This window comes from Tyto alba, unplaced genomic scaffold, assembly GCF_018691265.1.
Source record: "Tyto alba isolate M040663 unplaced genomic scaffold, T.alba_DEE_v4.0 Super-Scaffold_9, whole genome shotgun sequence".
In the NCBI taxonomy this organism is placed as follows: domain Eukaryota; kingdom Metazoa; phylum Chordata; class Aves; order Strigiformes; family Tytonidae; genus Tyto; species Tyto alba.
In genome coordinates, this window is record NW_024881330.1 from 14709392 (window position 1) to 14733395 (window position 24004).

Below are 24004 nucleotides of genomic sequence, written 5' to 3' on the forward strand. Positions count from 1 at the left end.
TGGCTTCAGCCATCTGTTTTTCAGTCCAGAAGGTGAAGATCCAGAACATAACATGTGTGGGAAAGGGTATTCTGTGCAGGTTAGAGAGAACAAAATCTTCCCTTACTGGATTGTAGGGCACTGTCCAGGTAACAACTGAAAGTGCCATTGTAGCTCTTTTTTGAGTAAATGGAAAACGCGTTATTTTGATACTACTGAGATTGGATTCAATGCAACAGCTGCAAGAAATTTCTGTGCAGTCTGAGAATAAAAAAACATATGGTTTCCAACTAAAACAGATTTTAACCCTTTCAGCACTCATCTTTGATTTCTTCACATCAGAGAGCTATTTTAAGGGATTAATTAAAATGTAACTACATTGAGTTTAACAGACATCTTCCTGCAGCCCAGTCTTAAACATACCACTGAGGCTTAACTGTCCTGGCTTATAACCAGACCCTCCACTCTGTCCACCATTTTCTACATGCTCTGAAAGCTCCATCCCACCTTCTCTCCCCTCCCACTTTTCCACTTGCCAAGGTGATTTCATATTACTCCCCACTCCACTTTTCCCACTCCCCAAAGTGATTCACTTCTGCCTAGCTGCCTCTCTGCCTTCCTCCCTGATCCTTGTCATCATGGTTGGTCAGAGGGGTGAATACCCAGCAGTCGGGGGTGAAGGGTGTAAACTGCAGATTATGAAGATTTTCTAACTTCAAAGCCCGACCCTTCACCTCCAGTGTGGAGATACCATGTTCTCACTGGTTTTGCACTGATATTTGCAAATGAGAAAGAAATACTACACAGAGAGTAGCAGGAAGAAAATCTGCATCATAATCATGACCTTTCTCACCTGTTTTTGTATTTCCTCCTTTGTAGGCTATTTGCTGAATAGCTTCAAGAAGAGTCTCTTTTGTTTTGTATGCATTCAATTTAAATTCTGTCCTGGGATCATCACTGAACTGAATTATTGCCACCTGTGCACACAGAAGATGTGTTCATGACTAAAGCACCACACAGTGTATAAGCAAAAAGTAAATGAATCAGCGCATTTAAAACAAGGATTTATCTTGTAACTTTGTTTCATCCTTAAATTGAAGCCAGAAATTTTTTCCTCTTTAAGAAGTTTTCACTAAATAAAGTTCAATTTTACTCTCTGCAGCCTTGGCAACCATCTAACACCTTCTGGTTTCATTTTGCAGCAAACAGGATGAGAAAAGTAATACCCACTTTGGCAAAAGCACTCTCAATCAAGCCCAAAAGCAAAATCCTAGTTACAGCTGCTCACACGTGTACAGTTACTCATACACAGAACTGCAGGGATTTATTCAGTCTCCACAAACTAATGGCTGCACATAAGTAACTTAAGTTAGGGAGCAACACTGAAGCAAGTAATACAAAGATGCAAGAACATATTTTGAAATATTGCCTCTCCCAAATACGATGGGACATGAGTCTGTATTTCAATACTATACACTAAACCCCTACAACTCACAAAACATATATTGAACTTCATATTCTATAAGTGGTGTCCCTGATTTAAAAGGAGCTATTCACATGCTTAAGCTTAAACTTGTTGCATAAGTTTCTGAAGCACTGTGGACTATATTCTGGGAAAACAGTTGTATAGCAAGAAATAGAAAAAACGGAGGATTTTGCAGGGTTTGGACAAGTTAAAAATAATTTTCAATGCTATACTAAACTATATATTATACAGGCAACACACAAAACAGTAATATATTTGTCAGTAATCTTTTCTGGAATATATTCAATCATCCCTCTGAACAAATACATAAATAAAACAATCATTGGATATACTATATTTTATTTCAAGTACTGTGGATTCTGTAGAGCATGTGATTTTAAATAAATGAACATTTAATTTTCCTTATCAATGCCATTTTTAGCTGATTTAGAAGTACACACCACAGTGAATACCAATATAAAAAACATTAACACAACTTAAATCTCATTAGAATGATTTAGAGGCTGAAATAATACTTAGCCTTCATTCTAGCAAAATTCATATCATGAATTTCACCATATGGTGGGTATAAAAGAAGATATTGAAAAAAATGCTGTTCTAAAGCAGTTTAGATTTTCAAAAAAACTGAAATGATGTCAATTACTTTTTGATTCATTTCACTTCTGGTGCTAGTCTAAAATACCCTGTCAAGTCCATACACCCTCCATCTCTCTACACATTGATTACCTGCGTTCCATCAGGACCAATCTTATCCAAAGCTCCAACAGTGCTATAGAGAAAGCTAATTATTTTATTGAAATTGTCATCTCCAATACTCCATGACCCATCCACCAGGAACGCTAGGTCAGCTTTGGCTGCTTTGCACACTGAGAAAGAAAAGCAAGTATTTTGAAATTAGAGCCATGCCTCAACTCCTCATGAAATCTCAGAAATCACTTAAGAAAATGCAACTGTCATGAAAAGTCCTTGTTTAATGTTAGTTAATAATGCTTTAGCAAACAGACCTGCTGGCACTGACTTTCGTGCAGGTGTCGAACCAGCTGAGCTCTGCAAGGGGTGAATGGACTGCACTGACAGATACACAGATATAAGTGTATTCACAGAATACACTTCAAGGCCATAACAGTTCTTTAAAATCTGGGTTACCACTTTATTTTTATTTAGGTTGTTAAGTAAAGTCACACATGAACTCATACAATCCCAAACCCTAGCATGACACAGTAAGCAACATGAGAGAATTTCAGCTGTGTAAATTCCCAGTGTAAAAACTAGCCCGTTGTCTTAGTTTGGGCTGAAATAGAGTTAATATTCCTTTTCAGGGACTAGATGAGTGCTGTGTTTTGGATTTAGCTTTGGGTTTGGTATGGGAAAAATGTTGATAGCACACTGATGTTTTCAGCTGCTACCGAGACTTCAAGGACTCTCCAACTCTCCATGTCCTGCCCGTGTGCAAGGGCACAGGGAGCAGGGAGGGAGCACGGCCACAGCACCTGACCCAAACTGGCCAGTGAAATATTCCATATCATGGAACATCATGCTTGCTATATAGAGGAGGGGTGGTTGGGAAGGAGCTCTCTTGCTTCTGGGATTGCGATTGCGGGATCTTGGTATCTCGGGGTCGCCAGCCGGGAACGGGCTGGGTATTGGTTAGTGGGTGCTGAGCAATTACGCTGTACATTGCCTGTTTATATATTTCTTTTTGTTTTCCCCCTATCATCGTTATTGTTCTCGTTTTATTGCCATTATTAAACTGTTCCTATCTCAGCCTGCGAGTCTCCCTTCACCCCTCTAATCCCTTCCCCATTTCCAGGTGGGGAGGGGGAAGGGAGGGTGATTAGCTGCGGTGGTTGGTTGCCGATCAGGCCCAAACCACAACACCTGTTCAAAAAGTTACACTAACTTCTGTAGTGCCTAACACTCACCCCTTTATCTGCACTATTTAGGAGCAATGCAGGTTTTCCCCATCTCATCTTATTCCAGCATGTTCTTAGGCAAAATGACTTGCTCACACAAGTTGCTCACTCTTTCATTGGAACTGGGAACCTTCAACGCTCTACAGAATTCACGTCTATTGCTTGGGGTCAGAAACAAACAGTCTCAAAGCAAAGTTACGTTTTTCAACATATTTTGTCTCAAAGAAAAACGTTCATCTAAATCCAGAGAATGGGGCAGGAAGATACGTGCTTGTATTTCTTGTTTTCTTGATTACTCCTTTGATTAAAAAAAAAAAAAAAAAAAGCTGCTGTTCTAAAACACACACAGAAGGTGTGTGCTTATTTTTCTGTACTTATGGATTTAACCCTCAATTACTGTACATCAGTTTGGTCCACCAACTTCAAGCTTACTGATTTGACCCTCAATCTCCACCAATAATGCTCCTCACACAGAAATGTTTATGAGACTCTGTACAAAGCACTACATGTTCAAATGACAAATAGAAAGAAGTCTACCTTTAATGAGAAAAGAGACTGAACATGGCCAACACTTTTCTCATTACCTAAAGCAGACATATTTTTAAAAATCATGCTACTTTAGAAGTTTAATTACCCAAGGATGTCTGCTTCAGCTGCAAAATACGTATGGCTTAGGAGTTCTGGAAAAATAAAGTCTCACACACTCCTTTCTGCAAATTTCAACAATACAATAATGATGTCAGATTTTTGGCTCATTAAATTTAATCCAGCTGCCTTAACAGTGTCACTGTAGCAAATGCATTTTGAAATCTGATCCCTACAGATCTAAAATAGTGTCAGAAGCAGAAAAAACATTGCATCAACACCTTAAAATTATTATAAATCCATACACACAGCACTTACCCTCTTTTGCAGGAGGGATTGTAGGTGGTGGAGGTGGTGTTGAAGGTGTTGTTGGCGGTTGAGTTGGAAATGGTACTGGAGAATAAAAGGAAGGAATATTTAAAAATGTTTAAAAGCCCAATATATTTTATCTATTTTAAACAGTATTTTCTACTCCTCTCCACATTTAAATTTCATTAATCAACTAGCTCTGCAACTGGAGAGAAATGTAGGCGAGCATGTGCATGTAATGTCCTCCTCTACTGACCACCTGAAAATGGATAGTGCTATTACAGAGCAATTCATGGCTGCATTTCAGTGTGAATTATACAAAGATACAATTTAATCATTACTGGAACTGCCCTTTTTTGGGTTTCCCCAGTGTAGTAGACCATGTGACAGCCCTATTCTTGACCTGGTATCCATAAATCATTTGGAAAACATCAGTGTCCTTTTCCTTTCTGACCACAACCAGTCCTTAGTCACAGAAAGAAGATCTCTACCCACCCTGGAAGGAAGATGGTATTAGTCCTGCAATCCAAAATACAAAAAGACAGTGCAAAAGCAACGAGTGTCTGCACTCAGATCAGATCATAGCTTGCCCTGATCAAGGTTTTTCTGAATTTGGTGGAAGACCTTATGTTTCCAGTTAGAAATGCAGTTCCGACAACAACCCTATAGGACTGTGGATTTGTTGCCTGCAGCAACTTCTACTAAGGTTACTATATAGAGTTTCTGCAAACCGTCTCATCCTTCTCCTGAAAATAAGCTTTGGAATTACAACCTCCCAGAAACCTAGCTGAATACATGTTCACTGATTGACAGTTTTGCTGAATGCAAGAGCTCTAATTGGTGCCTTTCAAGACAGTCTTGGATGGATTCTCAGGGATAACATGCACATATGTTGACTTCCACAACAGTGTCTGAGAAAAAGTTTCTGCTTTCGTTTAAGGGCTTTTTTTTCCAATTTTTTTCAATACAATTAGCATAAGAAGCCACAGGTGACAGAACATCATTCCTTCAAATAAGACTATACTTGTTTATAATAAGTTACATTTATAGACAATGGATAGCATTAGATATGGCAGCTTCAGAAAGGACACACATCTTTGGAAAAGATTAGTGCAAACAGGATCCATTAAAAGTCTCATGTCCACACCCAAGTTAACTCCCACTGCAACTGATGTGGGTTTTCCCATTGGCTACAACAAGAGAAAGGACCAAGACTCTGAAAAACCTATGCAAAACTAATGCCCAGCATCTCCATGGCCACAGACCAGGACCAGACCCATTTAGAAAGGGTCACAACTGCATTAAGGTGACTTAAGGTGGCTGCTCTCTAAGCACCAAGAGGTACAAGTCACCCTGAATAGTGACTTCTGAGGTGATACAATAATTTGTCTGCATCACAAGCCATCTTTCTCAACTGGACATATAAGCCAAAGTATGTTCTTCCTTATGTCTCCTAACTCCCTGAACTGCAGAGCACAGAAAATGCATTCCTCCAAAAAGCAGAAGTTTGCCTTGTTCCTCACTGCTATGAGAATGAGCCCTGGACAATGAAGAAGTGAAGTCATGCACTGGTGCAAGCTTTTCCTATGTGAAACCATAAGTGTGGGAGGGTTCACTTGAATAGAAAAATTGTAATCATTATCTAACCTGAGTATGGTAATATAGTATGAGAAGAAGGTTATCACTGAGATTGAAGATGGGCTTGAAGAAAGAAAGAGAAAAAAATACTCACTCTATTCATCCTGTATTTTGTTTTGCAGTATTTTGCACTCATGAGAGCAGGATCTTGCCTTCATAAACAGATGTGAGGGATTTTTTTGCCTGTCTTGTGTTATTGGGAATAATAACAATATAAAGGTTGGTTGTTTTGTTTGTATTAAAATACATGAGTAGATCGGGTATCAAGGTCCTATTTAACTGTAAATTACTCAGACACTGGTGAAATTTTACCAAATAACAAGATCTGCCGGTTGTAAAACTTTCTCTGTTTCTCTGTTTGCTTCATTTTCCTGGATTTATTTTTTTTTTTCCCCTTAAGTCTCAGATTTTCAGGGTATCACCTAGTGGGACTTTTTATGAAGAAAGCTAAGCCATCCTCCCTATTTCATTTTCATTAATAAGTCTAATACAGCTGATGAATGTGACTTCACAAGTAATACAAAGCAGCGGTGTAAGAACCCCACACCTCTGTGGAGGAGTCACAATGTAGCTGAAAAATTAAACACAGCTAAAGGAAACTGCATAGGAATAGCACATCTGTTGGCAAAGGGCAAAACACAAGAAGCAATCAAGCATTATTGCTGCTGGCTGAACTGTGATCTATTTTACTCACATGTTGTTTCCATGATGCTTACAGCAGGGCCCTCTATCTCCTGAAGCTGTGTATGAACACTGATTTTATATTCAGTTCCAGGCATCAGCTCAAAGAAACAATGTCTAGGTGTCCCTCCACCAAGATTTACTTCTCGTTTTTTCCCATCTGGAATTATAAAAGAAACCATTAAAACATTCCTGTACTGTTTTATTGAATAATGTATTTTAAGTCCAAAATAAGAAGGGGACATGACAGCAGATGAAGGGCAAGTGGTTGACAAATTAATAAACTACATGCTGCCTTATATCTGGAAATTCACCTCTGTGCAGAGGTCTCTGTAACATTTCATCCTTCATATTAAGTAGGTGCTGAGGAATGTGTCAGACATCTGCAGGAAAAAAGATGAATTTCACCCTGTGCGCTGAAGTTAATAAAAATCACTAACACTGTCATCAGTGGGCTTTGGATCTGGTCCTAAGTTATCAGAGTCTAATGAGGAATTGTTGCATTATGTAATTCTACAGCATCCTTTGCCTATGCCTCTGGCTCTCAGTCTGTAATGTGCTTAGTAATTGCAAGAGACTGAACCAGATATTGTATTCCAGCTTCCACTAGTAACCACTTAACAAGTTGGCTAAGGAATAGCATTTACAGGGTTCCAAAATTACTTCTACTAAGTTCTGAACTGGAAAACATGTTGACAATTGAAAAATCCTGGGTACTGCAAATAGTGTAAGGCAGATTTTAATAATAAGAAGAAAACTTTCAGCACAATTCATAATCTATAGCAGAAAGAAGTGAAATACAAGCAACTGATCTCACATTTTACAGAGTATATACAAAAAAATGTCAAACAGTCATTTACTGCCAAGGAAAAAACACCTGCTGCTCATCAGGATGTGTTACATTAGTACAAAAATAATTGATCACTGCCTGAATTAGACACACACCCAATTTGACAATAAGACTCTTCATGATAAATGTTAATAAGAAGCAATTGTTCATACTTTAGCTCATTCTGGTCACATTTAGGCTCTTTTGGCTCAGTTAAAACAAATCTGGCAGTTCTATATGATGAAAGCAGAATGTTGGCTAGCTCCCAGACGAGAAGGAAATCTGTGCTGTCTTATGCCAGCCAAGAGCTCTGCTTTCTGAACAGCTTGTCTTCAAATAAAGCATACCACTACCCATTTGCCATTCCACAGAAAGGTCATTATTTTTTTTGCAACCAAATTAGTATTATTTTTTATGATACCTTTGATAGATCCCATTAAATGTTATTAACTGCACTTCTCTCAACATATCCAAGCTTTTAATTTGTCACCATTCAAAAGATCATTGATGTTTCCTGGGGATAAGAGAGTTAGTCTGCACAAATAGTGACTTCTCCATAACTTCTGGCTACACCTGAGAATTGGTGAGACGGAAGAGGCTGTAATTCACCTTCTACACAGTCAGTGATAAAAGCATCAAGACACCAGTGTTGCCACATAAAAATATCTCATGTTTATCCAGATGAGTAAGATTACTACAAGCTATAATTAACAATCAACGGAATGAGAACAGACAAAATGGGATGCTCTTTCAACTCTGTGAGCATAGTCTGGATTTAATCAGAGCTTTCCTTACCCTTCTACGCTCCTCTCATGTCCATCCTAATCCTACAGAGCTATCATTGATGGCTTATTTACAATCTTAGATGTATTCAGTTCATCCTTTATCCATCTTTTGTCCATCAAGCCAGTGAAAAACTCAGGTACTCACCTATGCTCTACTGACAGATAAAACTCCCTCCCACAGAAAGGACAAGTTACCAACATCGGTTTGATATAAAAGGACAGGAGTGCTACTTCTACTCCTGAAACTTTCAGTGTGTACACAGCTCTCTCCCGTCCATCATTTCCAGTATTTCGGGAGCCTGTCTACATGTCTGAGTGAATACAATTTCTTAACTTATGCAATTCAATTATCTGGGTTAGGCTGTAGTTGCACACTGAATGATTTAGTAACTTACTTACCCACAAGCGATTCTATAACTACCCTGTAGGCAGTAGCATGTCTGTGAAGCTGCCACTGAGCACAGAGACTAGTCATGCGGACTTGATAGGAATCCAAATTTGTCACACCCAGGTATACTGAAAATTAAATACCAAAAAATTAGATTTGCACCTCTTAATATGACATACAAGAAAAAATGACGTAAGAATTATTGTAAAACACTTGTACAAAGTTATTTTTAACAAATAATTTCAAAAACTGCTTAAAAAATGTCAAGAAAATTCAAAACAGCAAGAAAAAAAAAAAAGAATTTTTAGACTGGAAATTTGGAACTTAGATGATTTTAGTTAAGACTAAATAATGAACACTGTTAAAAATTCAGTTACTACAAAGAAGTATAAAAATATCATTATAAGAGCAATATTTCTATAAAAATCTAATTGAAAATTGAGCTTCAGATATATAAAGACTAAGTGATACTATATATATGGGCCTAGAAAAAAGAAGGCTAAACAGACTTGCCACTAAGGAGATTGATATCTACTCATAGGCAAATATGTTTGGCTAATAAATAATAACATCCACTTTATGATCACTATCTTGCTAATGTCCTGCAGATTATTTTAAAGCCTGATATAGTCTGATAAAAAGAGAGACTTTAATTTCAGGAAAACAATTTGCACACAACTGAGAAGGTCTTCCACATGAAAATTCCTTCAGGGAGCTGCACAAAAGCCATAGTTATAGCAAAAAACAGCCTGTAGAGATCTGAACAGCATGAAATCATTCTTACAGGTTTTGGCTACGCCTGTTAGGGCATCACTGAAGCCTGTTGAGTATGAAGCGAATACTTTAACACTGTACTCTGTTCCACTGAAGAGATTTAGAATGAGAATGGTATTAATATCATCCCCGACAAAGGTCTCCAACGCAGGACCAGGAACTGCAGGAAATTAAATACGTAAGAAAATCATTTGCTCATCCATTGAATTAGCAGGCAGTTAAATCTTAAGACACAACCAATATTGCATGTGCTCCTAAAGATACTGCTATTGTTTTGCCTTTTTTTTTTTACCATACACAAAAACAAAGACACTCTGCTCAGTTTTTGCACAGATAGAAGCCACAACACACTTGGGAAATTCAGCAGTGAGATTCATTAGGGCAGGGCTAGACACTGGCATCTGTTAAGACCCTTTTGTTCTGCTTCAGTGACTTACTACTGCCCTAAATAGGCAGCCTAAGATCTCCTCAGTTTGATGTGTACCAGGACCAGCGGGGGGGACAGCAGATGCCAGCCAGCGATACAGTCCCTAGGGGGTTCTTATACAACAGCATCTTTTAATACTGTGCAAAAATGATAATGAAAATAGAAAAGAATAAAACTCTCCCAAATCAGAACTGCAAAAAGCTCCTTTGAAACCTCTCAGTTTTTCTGAATACACTTCAGAAACCAGGCAACACTACTGTCATTGGACAGTATTTTAGTCCCTTAATTTTGCTCTCAATAGAGAACCATGTTTTTCTAAAGAAATTTGAAGGAGCTTGGGTGCCTTGTCTAACTTCAATGTGCATATGGGCAAAGGATGCAGCACAGACAAAATGGGCAGTGAATAAAATGTCAAGTATTTGGGAGGTCTAGAGAGGGAGTAAAGTCAAGGGAACTAAAACTGTTTGTATTGTGAGGGGATGTAAGTTGAAGAATAGGAGAACACAGAAGAGAGGAAGAGAGCAAAGGTACTCTGAAACAAGTAGGAAGAGTCATGGTAAAATGACATGAAAGGACAGACTGAAAGAGTTGGGGTTGATCAGCCTTAGGAAGCCTTGGGAAGTCTAAGGAGGAATCTTACTGCTGCCTACACCTACGTAATGTGCAGGGATAGAGAAGACAGAGACAGAATGCCTTCAGAGTCAAACAGAAAGATGGTAAGAGAAAACAGACAAAATTTGCGACATGGGAAAATGTTATTAGATATTAGGAAAGAATTTCACAGTTCAGGTAGTCAAAAACTGGAACAGATGCTTAGAGAGGTTTTGAAATCTCTGTCCTAGGAGATATTACAAACTCAACTGGACAAGGTCCAGTGAAACCTGTTCCAAGCTAGCCCTGATTTGATAAAAGAGTTGGACCAGATGGTCTCCAGAGATCCCTTCCAAACTGCACCATTCTGTGACTACGAAACTTTCATATTCAAAACCTGAGACACCTAAGCTAATAGTACTTTCAAGGCTGTAACTGCAACTGTTAGATTTAAGTAAAAAATTCAGCAAAAGGTGATGTCAATATATCGTACAGTCAAAAACAAATGACTGAAAAAAAAAAGTTTAAAAACTCACTGTTGATAGGTTTGTAGACAATTCTGTAACCCATTGTTGGTGATGGTGGAGCATCCCAACTAATACGTAGTCTGTTGTACCATTCATCTGAGACACGTAAATTTCTAGGAGCAGACAGGGGTACTAAAAGGAAACCAAACTGAGCTGTTACAAGTTTATCTCATACAAGTACATGCATAAAGCTCAGGATGTGCACATGAAAATAGTGCAATACCTTGTACTCTCAGATTTACAGGTAAAACTGCCAGGATGAAAGCCTTGAATCAAATTCATCCTTGGCATTACATCAGTGGAATAATGCTGATATATTTAAGAACATTATACCAAGTTGTACCATAGAGTCATTACAAACTTTGTTCAACAAACAATGAATTTTCAAATTAATTCCCAACTTTGTCCCTACATTTTTTTAAAAAACATAAGACAATTCAGAGATAATTATCTTTTATTTATATAGTCTCTTTCAATCCAAGTGCACTAAAGTTTTTAATGTGTAAATCATGCTTTTGCAAACATTTAACACTTTAAAACGGAATAGGAAAAATTATTTACAAGTGATTTAAGTGTCTGCAGAAATAGGACTGCAATTTAGGCAGAAATTATGTAAATTAGGAGAATAATTCAATAAAATTATACTATCACGACTAGCTGTGCACAATTAGATTATTTTTTTACCAATATACAGTAGCAGGGAACTTAAGCTATAGCTGAGTAATCTTTTGGTACTTGGTTAGAACTCTAGAGATAACGTAATCACTTTTATAAAAAGTTCAGCATCATTTTGAATGATCTTTAGGAAGTAATGATCTCACACCAAAGAAAATCTAACAGTACAATGGTTGATTTGATATCCCAGCAGGCATTGTTTAATTTATTTTCTGCATTAGTTGGCTTGTCCTTGGTGGGCTATATATTAAGGACTTACCAGCTTTATTAATCACCAAGTTTCTGCAAACTTACAGTATCTGAATATAACACACAACTTGTCAGTTAGTAGCAACCCACTGTTTATAAATCAATGAACTGAGATTAATATAAAGCTCAAGTCGTAAAGTCATGCAAAATAAGCCCACATTTTTACTGAAACACATTACTACAGCCAAGGGAAAAGAGACAAAAGAGTAAGCCTTTCTTCATGCATACCCTGGCCAAAGGCAAGCAGAAAGTTTGTACTTACAAGTTTTGCCTGGAGCTGAGACACTGACTCCTTCCCCATCAGAATAGATGGGAGTGATGGTAACTTTGTATTCTGTATCAGACAGCAGAGGCTGAAGCAGTAGAGTGTTTTGTCTCCCAGGCACCATTACCTGGATGGTCAGAAAAACATAAATGATCAAGTTTAATGACTAGGGCCAAAACCTTTTTACATCTTACACGATCTCTGACACCATGTTCCACTAGTACTGCTGTCTTGCTTGCATTTTTAAATATTTCTGATGTTCTATGGTAAAATAAAATAATTAAATTATCCACCCTTTTAACAGATCTACTAGTTATATCTGAGTAAAATAAAAAGGAGAATGTGCCTATGGGATAACACAGTTTTATATTAAACCTATGAGCCACTATAGCTCCATAAACCACTGGTAGTACTTAAACAGTTTTACTGTACAGACAAAACAAATCCTCTTATTTTATTTATTCTTGACATGAATATGATTTTCCAAAGCTATACCCACTAATAGCAGTTGACTGTTACGTTCTTCGGGGACAGAAAATCTTCCTTCCCTGAGAGGAAGGAAAATTAATTCAGGAGATCAGGAAGCCTGAACTAAGCAAATAGGAATAATCCATGTTTATCCCATCTGCACCTAGTCTGGGGACAAGGAAATTAAGGTAGCTATTTAGAAGAGGAAGTAGGAGTACATCCCACAAATAGCAGAGGATCCCAAACTGCCATGGAACACAGAAGATCCGCAGCAGAAGTCCAATCAGGCAACCCAGTAGAAGCAGAGAAGCTATAGAAATCTCCCCCGGCAGTTCTGGGTGTGCTAGAACAAATGTTTCAACCTGCTGAATTAAGCACTGCTTCTTTTAATACAGCACAAGGTTTCCCATAAGCAGCTATTTCTGAAACTCTTCAGTAGATTACTACATTTTAACCAGAGCCTCTAAAACTACTACCACAATAGAAGTGTCCAAGTAAAGCCTTGCAATCTTTTAACTTGTCAGTAAAATTTTAATCTCAGAGAGTCACAAAGTCTGAATGGGAGCTACCTAGCACGTGACATGGTAAAAAAGAGAAACCAATCCTATGTTTCCTGCACCAAAACTGTGCTCTGAAGTGACACTGTTGGAAGCAACATTCCCAAGGTCCAACCTCATGTTTTCGACCCTCCCTGGCTCATGTCCATTGTGTGAATCTATCACCTGAGCTAGCAACCACACATATTTAGCAAGAAGTTGAGAGACCTATAAACCCTTTTAAACTCAAGGGGGAAAAAGCAGAAACTGAGCCTAGAAGTGTTTTGTTGTTTCGAAGAAGACTGATGCATGAGATGATATCAGAGCAAAATTTTCTGAAGCATGTAGTCAGACAAGAAAGCTCTCACCAGTTTAACGCTCCAGGATACAGCCAAACTACTACTAATTTTGGCAAGTGATACACAGAAGGAAATTAATCTAGTACACCGACTTGTTGAGACTTGTCAAAAAAGTACTTCATTCATTGATCAAAACCGGACAAAACCATCTAAATACATGTGAGTGAAAGATTCTGATGCTAAACTCTTCCATGCATATACTCAAAACACAGAAATGAAGTTTCTGAAAAAAGAGCAACCAACTTTTTTGGTTTTTTTTAGGAGATGGGATGCAAGCATTGAGAACTCTCTCTTTTCCACATGTGCACATCAGAGATCTTCTACAGAACAATATAGTCTTCAGCAATAAGAAACATTCTTGGCTTTAAGGAAGAAAAAATTGTGATCCTTACAGTATGTACACTACACCCAAGAACATACATGCAGTTTAGACCTTGACCCTCTGTAATGAAAAGTATTCTATTACATTTTTTAGTCCCTGATTTTAAGCCAATTGCATCACGGACTAAAAAGCTTATTAATATTTCTATGGAAAGGAAGAGTGAAATTTGTATTACTGAAATCAGAGCCAAAAAACTTAAGCATCTGCCACAGAATTGTCACGCTATAGTATATTTAAACCCAAATTCCACAAAACTTTTGGTTTCTGCTTAAGAAATGTACTTAAACATATATAAACACTCCCCTAAAAATTGAACATCTGTGTCATTTTATTGACATCTGTGTTGAACCTCTCAGGTGCTTGAAACCCCATGATAAACTACATTCCTTCCATTTAGAATGTGCTTAATTTTAAATATAATCTTATGTCATTCCTTATTCAGTAAAGGCATGTGATTAATTTCAAAGATGAAACGTGGTTATTTGTTTGCTGATTTGTGACCAAAGATACTAACACTTGAGAGTGTACTTAAAATTAAAAAATTTCTGGAATTAGAGTCAAGATACCTACCTAATCTTATAATTTTATAATTTTCTTCAATGAGCTTTTAAATCAGTTTTAATATCCTTCTGATAGCCAGAATGTGAATACCTTTCCTACAGTTTTAATTTAATTTTAAAATAATAGCTGTTGAATACTAAAACAGAGCTACACTTATAACATCCAACTGAATTTGATTAACCTTCCGAGAGCTGAAACAGTAAATCTGGGATCTGAATTTCAGAAACTTTGGGTTATTGTCAGAAGAACAGTACAATTTGTGCCATTATGCTGTGCAAGATTGCCAATGTATTATACACATTACTATCATATAGTGGAGGTAAATTCATAAAGCATGTTTTCCAATCCAAAAGTAAACCACTACATTGAAAGTTCATTTTCAGATTATAGTTGAAATAGACGGCTAAAAAGTAATTTTCTACCAAGGTCTCATAAAAGATGAATGAACCCAAAATGAAAAAAAGACTGGTTCGTATTTTTCTAGAAAAAAAAGGATTATTCAACTAAATCTTTTAAATATTTTATTAGTTTAGTCTAATATAGAACTAAATGTGTCAGCTGCTAGACAAGAAAAAGAATATCCCATATTTTTGATATAACTGTTCTATGAACAGAAGTGAGTCACATGACAAACAGAAGTACATTGTTATGGGGAATATTTTTGCACTCTGAACTATTTACTAAGAAAACAATCTCAAACTATACAATTTCATCTCTTAAAGTTATTTATATTGAGCTATCTCAAAATTTTATAACTTAGATTTTGTGGCCAGCACTGCAATACTAAGATTTCCCAAATAATTAAAAAAAAAAAAAAAAAAAAAAAGCACTTGGCCTCCCAGAACTCTGAAATCATCCCAAAATTTGTGAAATATTAAAATAATACAGCTAGGGCTTCTTTTTTTTTTTTTATTACTTGTGTAGTACTCTTCATTCTTTCAAATATTTTCCAAAATCTTGATCACCAGAAACTTTTTTTGTGTAAGACAATTTTAATTTTGATCATCCCAAGGTATCAGAAAAAGTGCTGTCCTTATTGTGACATGTTCAGGTTAACAAGAAGTGTGAAAACTCTGCATTTGAACTTTAATTGCATTGCTTTAGCATAAAATGAGACTTTTAGGGAAAGAGCAAAATTGCTGAAGGAAAAAAAATACTTAAGATTGTCCTGTACAAACATTTAAGAGCTGTTAAAACACAATGTCAGGATAGAAAAAGGCCTAGGAGTAAAAAAACCCTCAAACAAACAAATAAAAAACAAAAAAACACTTAGACAAGTTTAAAAATACAGGAAGCTAGTCTTCTATCTATTAAACATCTGTGTGACTGGGCCTTGATCTTACATTTGACTGCTGTTGTCTTCAGTGCAGCAAGTGTTATACAGTTAAAACTTTGAAGTTCAATCTTACAATAATACTAAACACGGATGTTTTACTAATTGCAACAGGAGTGTCACACAAGGAGAGACTATGCCTTAGCAATTATTAAACAAACTTTTCAAGCTTATGAAGCCATTCACAAAACCCATACAGACCATTCTTACCGCTTCCTCAGCACGGTCACCTTTCGCAGTGAGATAAGTCACTCTGAACTGCTGAACATTGTAATCTGAAACATCCCATATCACCCTCAGACTCGAGGTTGTTTCATCATCTATAACAAGGTTTCTGATTCCTGTTCGAAAAACTAAACCCAAAAATATTTAATTAATATCTTCTCAACTCTATTTTTAGATTTAAAATTGTGCTAATTATCACCAAGTAGCTGCAAGCTCTACTGAAGTCACAGTGGGTCTGCAGATCCATGGGTGGGGCAAACCCATATAGTTTAGTCATACTTGGGCTTAATAAGATACAAATTTTAACCATTTAATAAAATAATAGTTAACCTATACAGCCATTAGCACATATTACCCCATCTGCTTTGTTTATATTACTCGGCTTATAGAGTTTTAGAATAATCCAAACTCCACTGCAGCTAGAATGTTACAGAAGAGAAACAGTCCAGAACCATTGTTCCTTAGAAGTCAGTTTTCTAATTCCAGGGAAAACAAACAGAACACTCAAAGCTAAACAAAATTCTGAAGAGTTTCCAAACTTATAAAGGGAAAGGGAAAAGAGAGATGAAATTTCCAAATTAGTCTCTGTATTCCCATGTAATATCACTGGCATCATTCAGAGTCCCTGCGCTGTCGGGGGCTGGCTCCTCAGCCACGCGTGGGGAGCCGGCCACACGCAGAAGGTGGTGCAGGAGCACGACAGTGTGCCCCTTTCGCCAGTGGGGTCCCTTGCCTGGGGTCAGCACCTCCACAAAATCTGCCATGGCAGTGTGCTGACCACATGGACTATCAGGAACCGGGGTTGTCATCTCCTCGGTAATATCACTGCTTTCTGACCCTAGTTCTGTGTGTGCTTGTGGGGAGCCTTAGCTCTTTGCATTCAGCATTCAAACTGTTCACATTTGTTTTGTTTACCTGCTGTGGTGGGCTTAGAAGTTGTGGTACTGGTAGTAGTCACTGTGGTAGGTATTGTGGTAGTCCTTGCAACTGAAAAACAAAACTCAGCTCACTAACAGTTCAACAAGACATGGAAATCATAGTATTTATCTTGTATTTCTAACTATGACAATGAAACTATGTGCTCACACCTACAAATATCCCATGTACTTCAGGCATTTCAGAAACTACAAGGGAACTATTCATTTAGTTTACTGTAGGCACATACATTTACAGGATTAGCACTTAGATCTACAGATAAGACATAATTATAGACTGTACCATTAAATAAGCATGCCGATAGTTTCCCACATTTCTGGTTGAACCATGCATAATGGCTTCCACTTTGACCATTTGTTAAGGTTGTCAGATTAACTAAATTGAAAGCTTTTTAAGGGTGCTTCACTTCAATGCAAGTAAAAAACCAGAAAGTATGCTCAGCAACACTGGGCAATATCAGCACCATTTTTATGGGTATGGGCTTCTTGTCTCAACAGAAGATTCAAGATTAAGCCTGCAATTACATTACTAAGTATTAAAACAATTTTTGAATTTACATACGAAAAATATAGTTGTTTACTTAACGAAACCAATACCGATAAAAAGGGATAGAGCAAGCCACCTGAAATGCTGGACATTGTTTCAGTTATAAACTATAAAATACACTTTATGTGATTTTCAAGCTTTATCTTTGTTACTCCCATGTTAATGTCAGTGGATGCCTGTGTAAGCTTTTTGGCCCACTGTTTCAGCCAAGAGTGAATTCACCTCTAGTGAGTATAAATTACATAAGTAATAAAGAGTATACTGTAAATGCCAAACAAATTAAATTCTTGTAAATTATTTATTTTAAAACATTCAACCCCTCCCCAAATCTAATAGATCTTCTCATAAAAAACCCTGTTCAAAGACTAAATATTGAAATGTAGGATGGAAGAATATCTACCCAGATCCAAAAGTTATTAATACTACAGCTCAGATGGGGAGTCAAACCATCATTTTGATTCAATGCCATCTGCCATATAATATTAAATAAGAAAATAAAAAAATACAGTCAGCAAAGCACTGGTGCTACACCACCACATTCTTCAATAGCATAGCTACCCAAAGATGGACTATATTTTAAATATAAGATATATGCATTAAGTTCAAATCACTTAAACATCTCTCAAAATTACAATCAGGAGTTTGTCTTACATGTAGCTCCAAGAACAGCAACAACTTCACTTTCACTTTCATCATCAAAAACAGCCAGCAAAGAAACTTCATATTCTGTGTTGGGCAACAATCCCTCAATAACATGACTGTCTGTGTCTCCATTTATGACAACCTAAGTAACACAGCAAGATTAAAGGCTATCAGTTCTACATTTGAATAATTTATATAAAATGACTGACAAGAAAGAAGGAAAATGGATTCTCCTTTAAAATAAATGCAATCTGCACTCACATTTGCCTAAAGAATTTATTAGGTACATTGAAATAAAAAATATCATAGAGCACATCTGAAAAAAACACTGCTAAGAATACTTAAAATCTATTTATTATTTTGTGGCTAGCTTGATTATTCCAATGTGTAGTCTTATACTTTCACCCACAACTAATTAATTGCTAAAGCTGAGCATATGCATTTCATTTGAAAATCACTAAAATTCAAAACATTGATCAATGGAAGTAACATAGCAGGGTAGATGTCCTGGGTTTAAGTGAGTGGTGGGATTTTGGGGTAGCAGGGGAGGGGGCTACCACTGTGGCCCCCTGTGAGGAGCTTCTCAAAGCTCCCCCAGCTCCAAATCAGACCCACCTCTGCACCAAGGCCGAGCCAATCAGCTGGACCTCTGTGATAACGTATTTAAGAAGGGACCTGGGAGAAGGAGTTGCGACATCTCCATGAACACCAAGGTCAGTGGAGGAGCAGAAGAAGAAAGGAGGGTGTAGGTGTGCTGAAGCAGAGACCCCCCCCTGTATCCTGTGGTGCGACAGCAGGGTGGCCCCCCCACCCCATGGAGATCTATGGTGGAGCAGACACGGATATATGGCCTGTGAGGGGCCCCACACAACCAATTAAGGTGTCTGTGCCTGAAGCCAGCCAGGATCCCGTGGGAAGAAGCAGCCCCCGCTGTTGTAGTTCAGCGCTCGGAGGATTGCAACATGGTGAGGTGTCCCATGCTGGAGCAGCTTGGGAAAGGCTGCAGCCCGTGGGAGGGACTCCAGTTGAGAAAGTTGGTGTCCCACGCCCGAGCAGTGTAAGGAATACTGGGAGCAGAGCTGATCCTGGGAAGAAGGGAGGGGTGGGGGGAACGTATTCTCAAGATGTGGTAATGCTTCTCACTGTCCTACTCTGTCAAGTGTTGTTGTTATTAGCATCTGTAATAAATTTATGTTCTTTTTTTCTTACCCTAATGACCTGCCTCTTCCTTGTGACCACAATGGATGACTTATCCCTCCCTGTCATATCTCAAATCCCAAGCCTTTTCTTATTTTTTCCTTCTCAGTGCTGGGGGAGAAGGAGGGAGTGAGCAGCTCTGTGGTGCTCAGTTGCCCTTTGAGCATGAACCACAGCAGTAGATTAACTTTCATTTGTATTTCTACTATTCAAGCACTGTTATGACAAATGCATTCATCGTCTCCACAGCCTTACAAAATGCTGTTTCTGTACCAGAATTATAATCTGAGTTACCGTTACACACATCTGAATGCAACTTGAAAGAACATTTGATTGGAGACTTGGGGATTAGGAGAGATGTGCTGATGAGAAGTTTGCTACATGGTGTGATGTTTTTAATAGTAATTTTCCTTATTTCTGCCCATGACAGCAGCACAATATTCACATGTGCAATGTTAACTGTAAACAGAAGGTTTCACTTCAGATTTTTGTGTTTCATGTATTTTATTGGAAGGGGTCAACAGATAGGCAGGATTTGGAGCTAAAGGGACGGTAAAGCAGAATGAAGGAGCCTGAGCAGTAATTCTGGTAAAATGGGCTGACTGGTTTTGAGAATAGTTTTTAGGTTACATAGATACTACAATAAAATGACCTTTCTCTGTGTTAACACTGGCAAGTTCTTAAAGGTGGCCACTGTATACACAGAATCGAAGTAAGACTTATAATGAAAATCAAAAAATAAATATCTGTTGCATAAAATCTGCTACAGCGGTTAACAGAAACAGTGAATCACACTTTAATCCTTTAATTAACACAGAAGATTTCCTGAGTTGGTCCTGGGGATGAGGGATCCATAAAACAATCACAGATCTTCTCAACTCAGATATAATAAATAAAGGCAGAAATAAATGAGTTGGGGCCATGCCTGCTACAACCATCAGGTAATGAATTAGGCATCCCACATTACACACTTTCTGGCACAGATTTTCTTATGAAAATTTCAGTAACAAGCTTGAGTGAGTCTAGCTGTACACTAAGTAGGTATAAGTATGTCCTGGTTTGGGCTGAAATAGAGTTAATATTCCTTTTTGGGAACTAGAAGAGTGCTGTGTTTTGGATTTAGCTTTGGGTTTGGTATGAGAAGAATGCTGATAGCACACTGATGTTTTCAGCTGCTGCCGAGACTTCAAGGACTCTCCAACTCCTCATGTTCTGCCCGTGCGCAAGGGCGCAGGAAGCAGGGAGGGAGCACGGACAGAGCACCTGACCCAAACTGGCCAGTGAAATATTCCATATCATGGAACGTCATGCTCGCTCTATAGAGGAGGGGTGGTTGGGAAGGAGCTCTCTCTCGCTTCTGGGATTGAGATTGCGGGATCTTGGTATTTTGGGATTGCCAGCTGGGAACTGGCTGGGTATTGGTTAGCGGGTGGTGAGCAATTACGCTGTACATTGCCCGTTTATATTTTTTCTATTATTGTCATTGCTCTCATTTTATTACCATTATTAAACTGTTCTTATCTCAGCCTGTGAGTCTCCCTTTACCCCTACAATTCCCTCCCACATTCCCAGGCGTGGGGAGGAAGGGTGGGTGACCAGCTGCGGTGGTTGGCTGCCAAGCAGGCTCAAACCACGACAAAGTAATACCTTCCTTTCCACTTCCCCAGAGCCTCTAGTTGTGTATCAAATCACTACAAAATATCTATAGATAGTTGCTATCTCACACATAAATATGGCATACTTTCTGAAGCATAACTTCCATCACCCTCCACTCCCTGCTAATTTAACCCACCAAGAACACCACAAAAAAATGAACACAAAGTGTTTTACTTTCAAGGGGAGAGGACAAATAACAGAAGAAAGAATAAGTAACAAGCACATGAGTATAACAGCATGCATTCTCTACTGTAACCTAGAAATAAAAGGTCACTCCTGAATTTGTTATGGATTTTTAGCACTAACACCCCACTAAATGCTCCTGACTCATCAGTGGTGTGGGTGAAGTAAGCCGAGATGTGTGTAATTCTCACCACTGCCCCCTGACCCCACTCAGCTAATTGGCAAGTTGGGTCTTGGGAGAAAGACAGAGGGAGTGCATGTCATTTCTCTGCATGACTGATCACTTAGCTGAGAAAGAAGCTTAAAGAGGCAACAGCCTGGAGGTATTGTGCTATCCTAGGCCTGACCCCATTAGAGAGGTCATGCAAGGAGAACAAGAAAGCAGCTCGGGTATTTTTAATATTTCAACGTACTAAAATATTAGGGCCTCCAGCATTTCTTATTGAATACAATGAACAAGTAGAACCTTAACAATTCAAATATTTCTTGATCATTTATTCTCACACTCGAAGAACACAGTTATCATAAATCTCATTTAAAAATGCACATGGTTTAAAGGGATTCACTGACAGCTACTCACTGGAACTTAAACAGAAACAAATCAGTTCACCTACTGAAGGAGAAAATGCTAGGGGATGACCTATGTCCACTCACTCATCTTCCAACTCCTTCTTTTCCCTGCTCACTCCTGTATTTTCTTTCTTTCTTGCATGACTACCTCTCGCTAGGTGAAATGGAGGAAAGAATAAGGCTAAGCTAAATTTATAGAAAAAATGCCACATGACCTAAGCTGCAATAACTGCTTTCTGCCCTAACGGATGACAAAATGAAGCATGAAACCTATGGCTAGGTGGGAAATGTCATTTTCCCACTGAGTTATGTACCCAGATAAACAGTTTGCAGATGTGACCTCTCTTCACGGTGCTGATGCCAAGAGAGCAAGATGTTTGAGACAGTCAATAGAGATTGAGGAGTACAAAAGAAGCCAAAAGAATGAGTAAATAAATAAAGAAAGGGATAGGGGAAATGAGACAGACTATGAAGGATTAAAATTTGGGAAAGGGACAAAAAGTGTCTGTCTTTTTCTATTTGGAAAAAAAAACAAAACAAAACAGGAAAAGCTAAAGGGCTGAAAAATTATTTAAAAATTCAGACTGATGAAAATGGCACTATGGAGAAGATGCACAAGGGCCTAGAGCAAAAAATACAGCATGAGGGGAAAAAGTAAAGGAACCATAAAGAGGAATAAAGGAACAATCTAAAATAAATTAACTACATGTAAAACTTTTCCCTTTGCAATCTTACACAACTAAGGCTTTACAGCTAATTTTACTGTGGCAAACAGATTAGACAAATGTGGAGCTTTATTTAAGGATATCTCTGCTCTGGCTCAGCAACCATCTTCACAGCAAAGTGAAGAATATGAACCTCTAAAATCCAAAGTAGCATCAAACAGCAATGCTAGTTCTATGGCAGTTGGCACATTACAGATTAGACTGATTATTCACAGAAGAGCTCTTCTTTCCTCACTTCCTCTTTGAAAAGAAACTAGAATATTGGTTTGACATTGGTTCAAAGGGATTTGCAGAGAGGCAGATTTTTCTGTAAGTCAATTGGCCATATTTAATTGGTAAAAGTTGCAGCACAGGTGTCCTCAGAATGGAACTCTCTCTTCCATTTCACACCCTCAGTAAGTCAAGGCAACTCACCTCTTCAGATTCCCCACCATCCAAAGGAATCCATGCCAATCTGTAAAAAGCAATATCTGATGAGGTGGGCTTCCAGCTGACCCTAAAACTATCTGTCGATGCTTCATCAATTTCCAAATGCTGGGGAGCTGGAACTTTTTCTGCAATATAACATGCAAAAGTAAAGTGAGAATAAATTATTCTCTGAGACTTGGACAGATAGCAATGTCAAGCACATACCATTTTACTTGCAGTTTGTTACAAACAATGTAACAGGGGAGGTAGATAACAAAGCCACTACAGAATTCTTTGCACACTTATTTGTACTTAGGGAGGTGGTCCTGTAGTTGGGGTAGAGGAATATGCACAATAGATGCTCTTTATCTACTCTAACTCAACAAGTCTCCTTCTGCTCTCTCCACTAAAGGAACTCCATGCAACCCTCAGCCTCTGTCTTGGGTTTGACTGAGTGGTGGGGTTTCTTTGGTAGCAGGGGAGGGGGCTATAGGGGCGGCCCCCTGTGAGAAGCTTCTCAAAGCTCCCCCAGCTCCAAGTCAGCTCCACCTCTGCTCAAAAACTGAGCCAATCAGCTGCGCCTCTGCGATAACGTATTTAAAAAGGGATGTCATGACGTGCAGTGGGACTTGTGAGGAGGAGTTGTGGCGGCTGCGTGAACACCAAGGTCAGTGGAGGAACGGAAGAAGAAAGGAGGGGGGAGGTGTGCCGGAGCAGAGACCCCCCTGTATCCTGTGGTGAGATGGCAGGGCGCCCCCCCCCCCCGCCACCCATGAAGATCTACAGTGAAGCAGACACTGATTTATGGCCTGTGGCTTCCACCTGGATGATCAAGGTGTTATTCCTGAAGAAGGCTGGGGTCTTGTGGGAAAAGGTAGCCCTGCTGCTGTAATTCAGCGCTGGGAGGATTGCAGCATGTGGGGGTGTCCCATGCCAGAGCAGCTCGGGAGGGGCTGCAGCCGTGGGAGGGACTCCAGTTGAAGAAAGTTGGTGACCCATGACAGAGGAGTGTGGGGAACGCTGCAGCCCGTGGGAGGGACTCAAGTCAGAGAACAGTTGTGAAGGACTGCCTCCTGTGAGAGGGGGACCACGATGGAGCAGGGGGAACAAGTTCCAGAAGCTCCCCCCTCCGAAGAAGGAAGAAGTGGCAGCACTGACTGCACCCCCCATTCCCTG

The 24004-nt window shown here is 38.7% G+C and overlaps 1 protein-coding gene across 6 annotated transcripts in view; it reads right to left on the reverse strand.

The window, feature by feature from the left end:
• The window catches only part of COL14A1 (collagen type XIV alpha 1 chain), a 126577-nt gene that overhangs the window by 47294 nt on the left and 55279 nt on the right, over positions 1-24004 (reverse strand). For 4 of the 6 annotated variants that reach the window (XM_032999643.2, XM_032999646.2, XM_032999640.2 and 1 more), the window contains 12 exons: positions 22835-22974; positions 18099-18231; positions 16881-16952; positions 15942-16093; positions 12099-12228; positions 10922-11044; positions 9378-9527; positions 8605-8721; positions 6605-6751; positions 4282-4356; positions 2192-2331; positions 833-956 (listed from right to left, as the gene is read on the reverse strand). In XM_032999643.2, the coding sequence (XP_032855534.2) occupies positions 833-956; positions 2192-2331; positions 4282-4356; positions 6605-6751; positions 8605-8721; positions 9378-9527; positions 10922-11044; positions 12099-12228; positions 15942-16093; positions 16881-16952; positions 18099-18231; positions 22835-22974 (1503 nt within the window). The remainder of the gene's footprint in view (positions 1-832; positions 957-2191; positions 2332-4281; positions 4357-6604; positions 6752-8604; positions 8722-9377; positions 9528-10921; positions 11045-12098; positions 12229-15941; positions 16094-16880; positions 16953-18098; positions 18232-22834; positions 22975-24004) is intronic. The other 2 variants (XM_032999644.2, XM_032999642.2) reach the window with 1 other exon arrangement.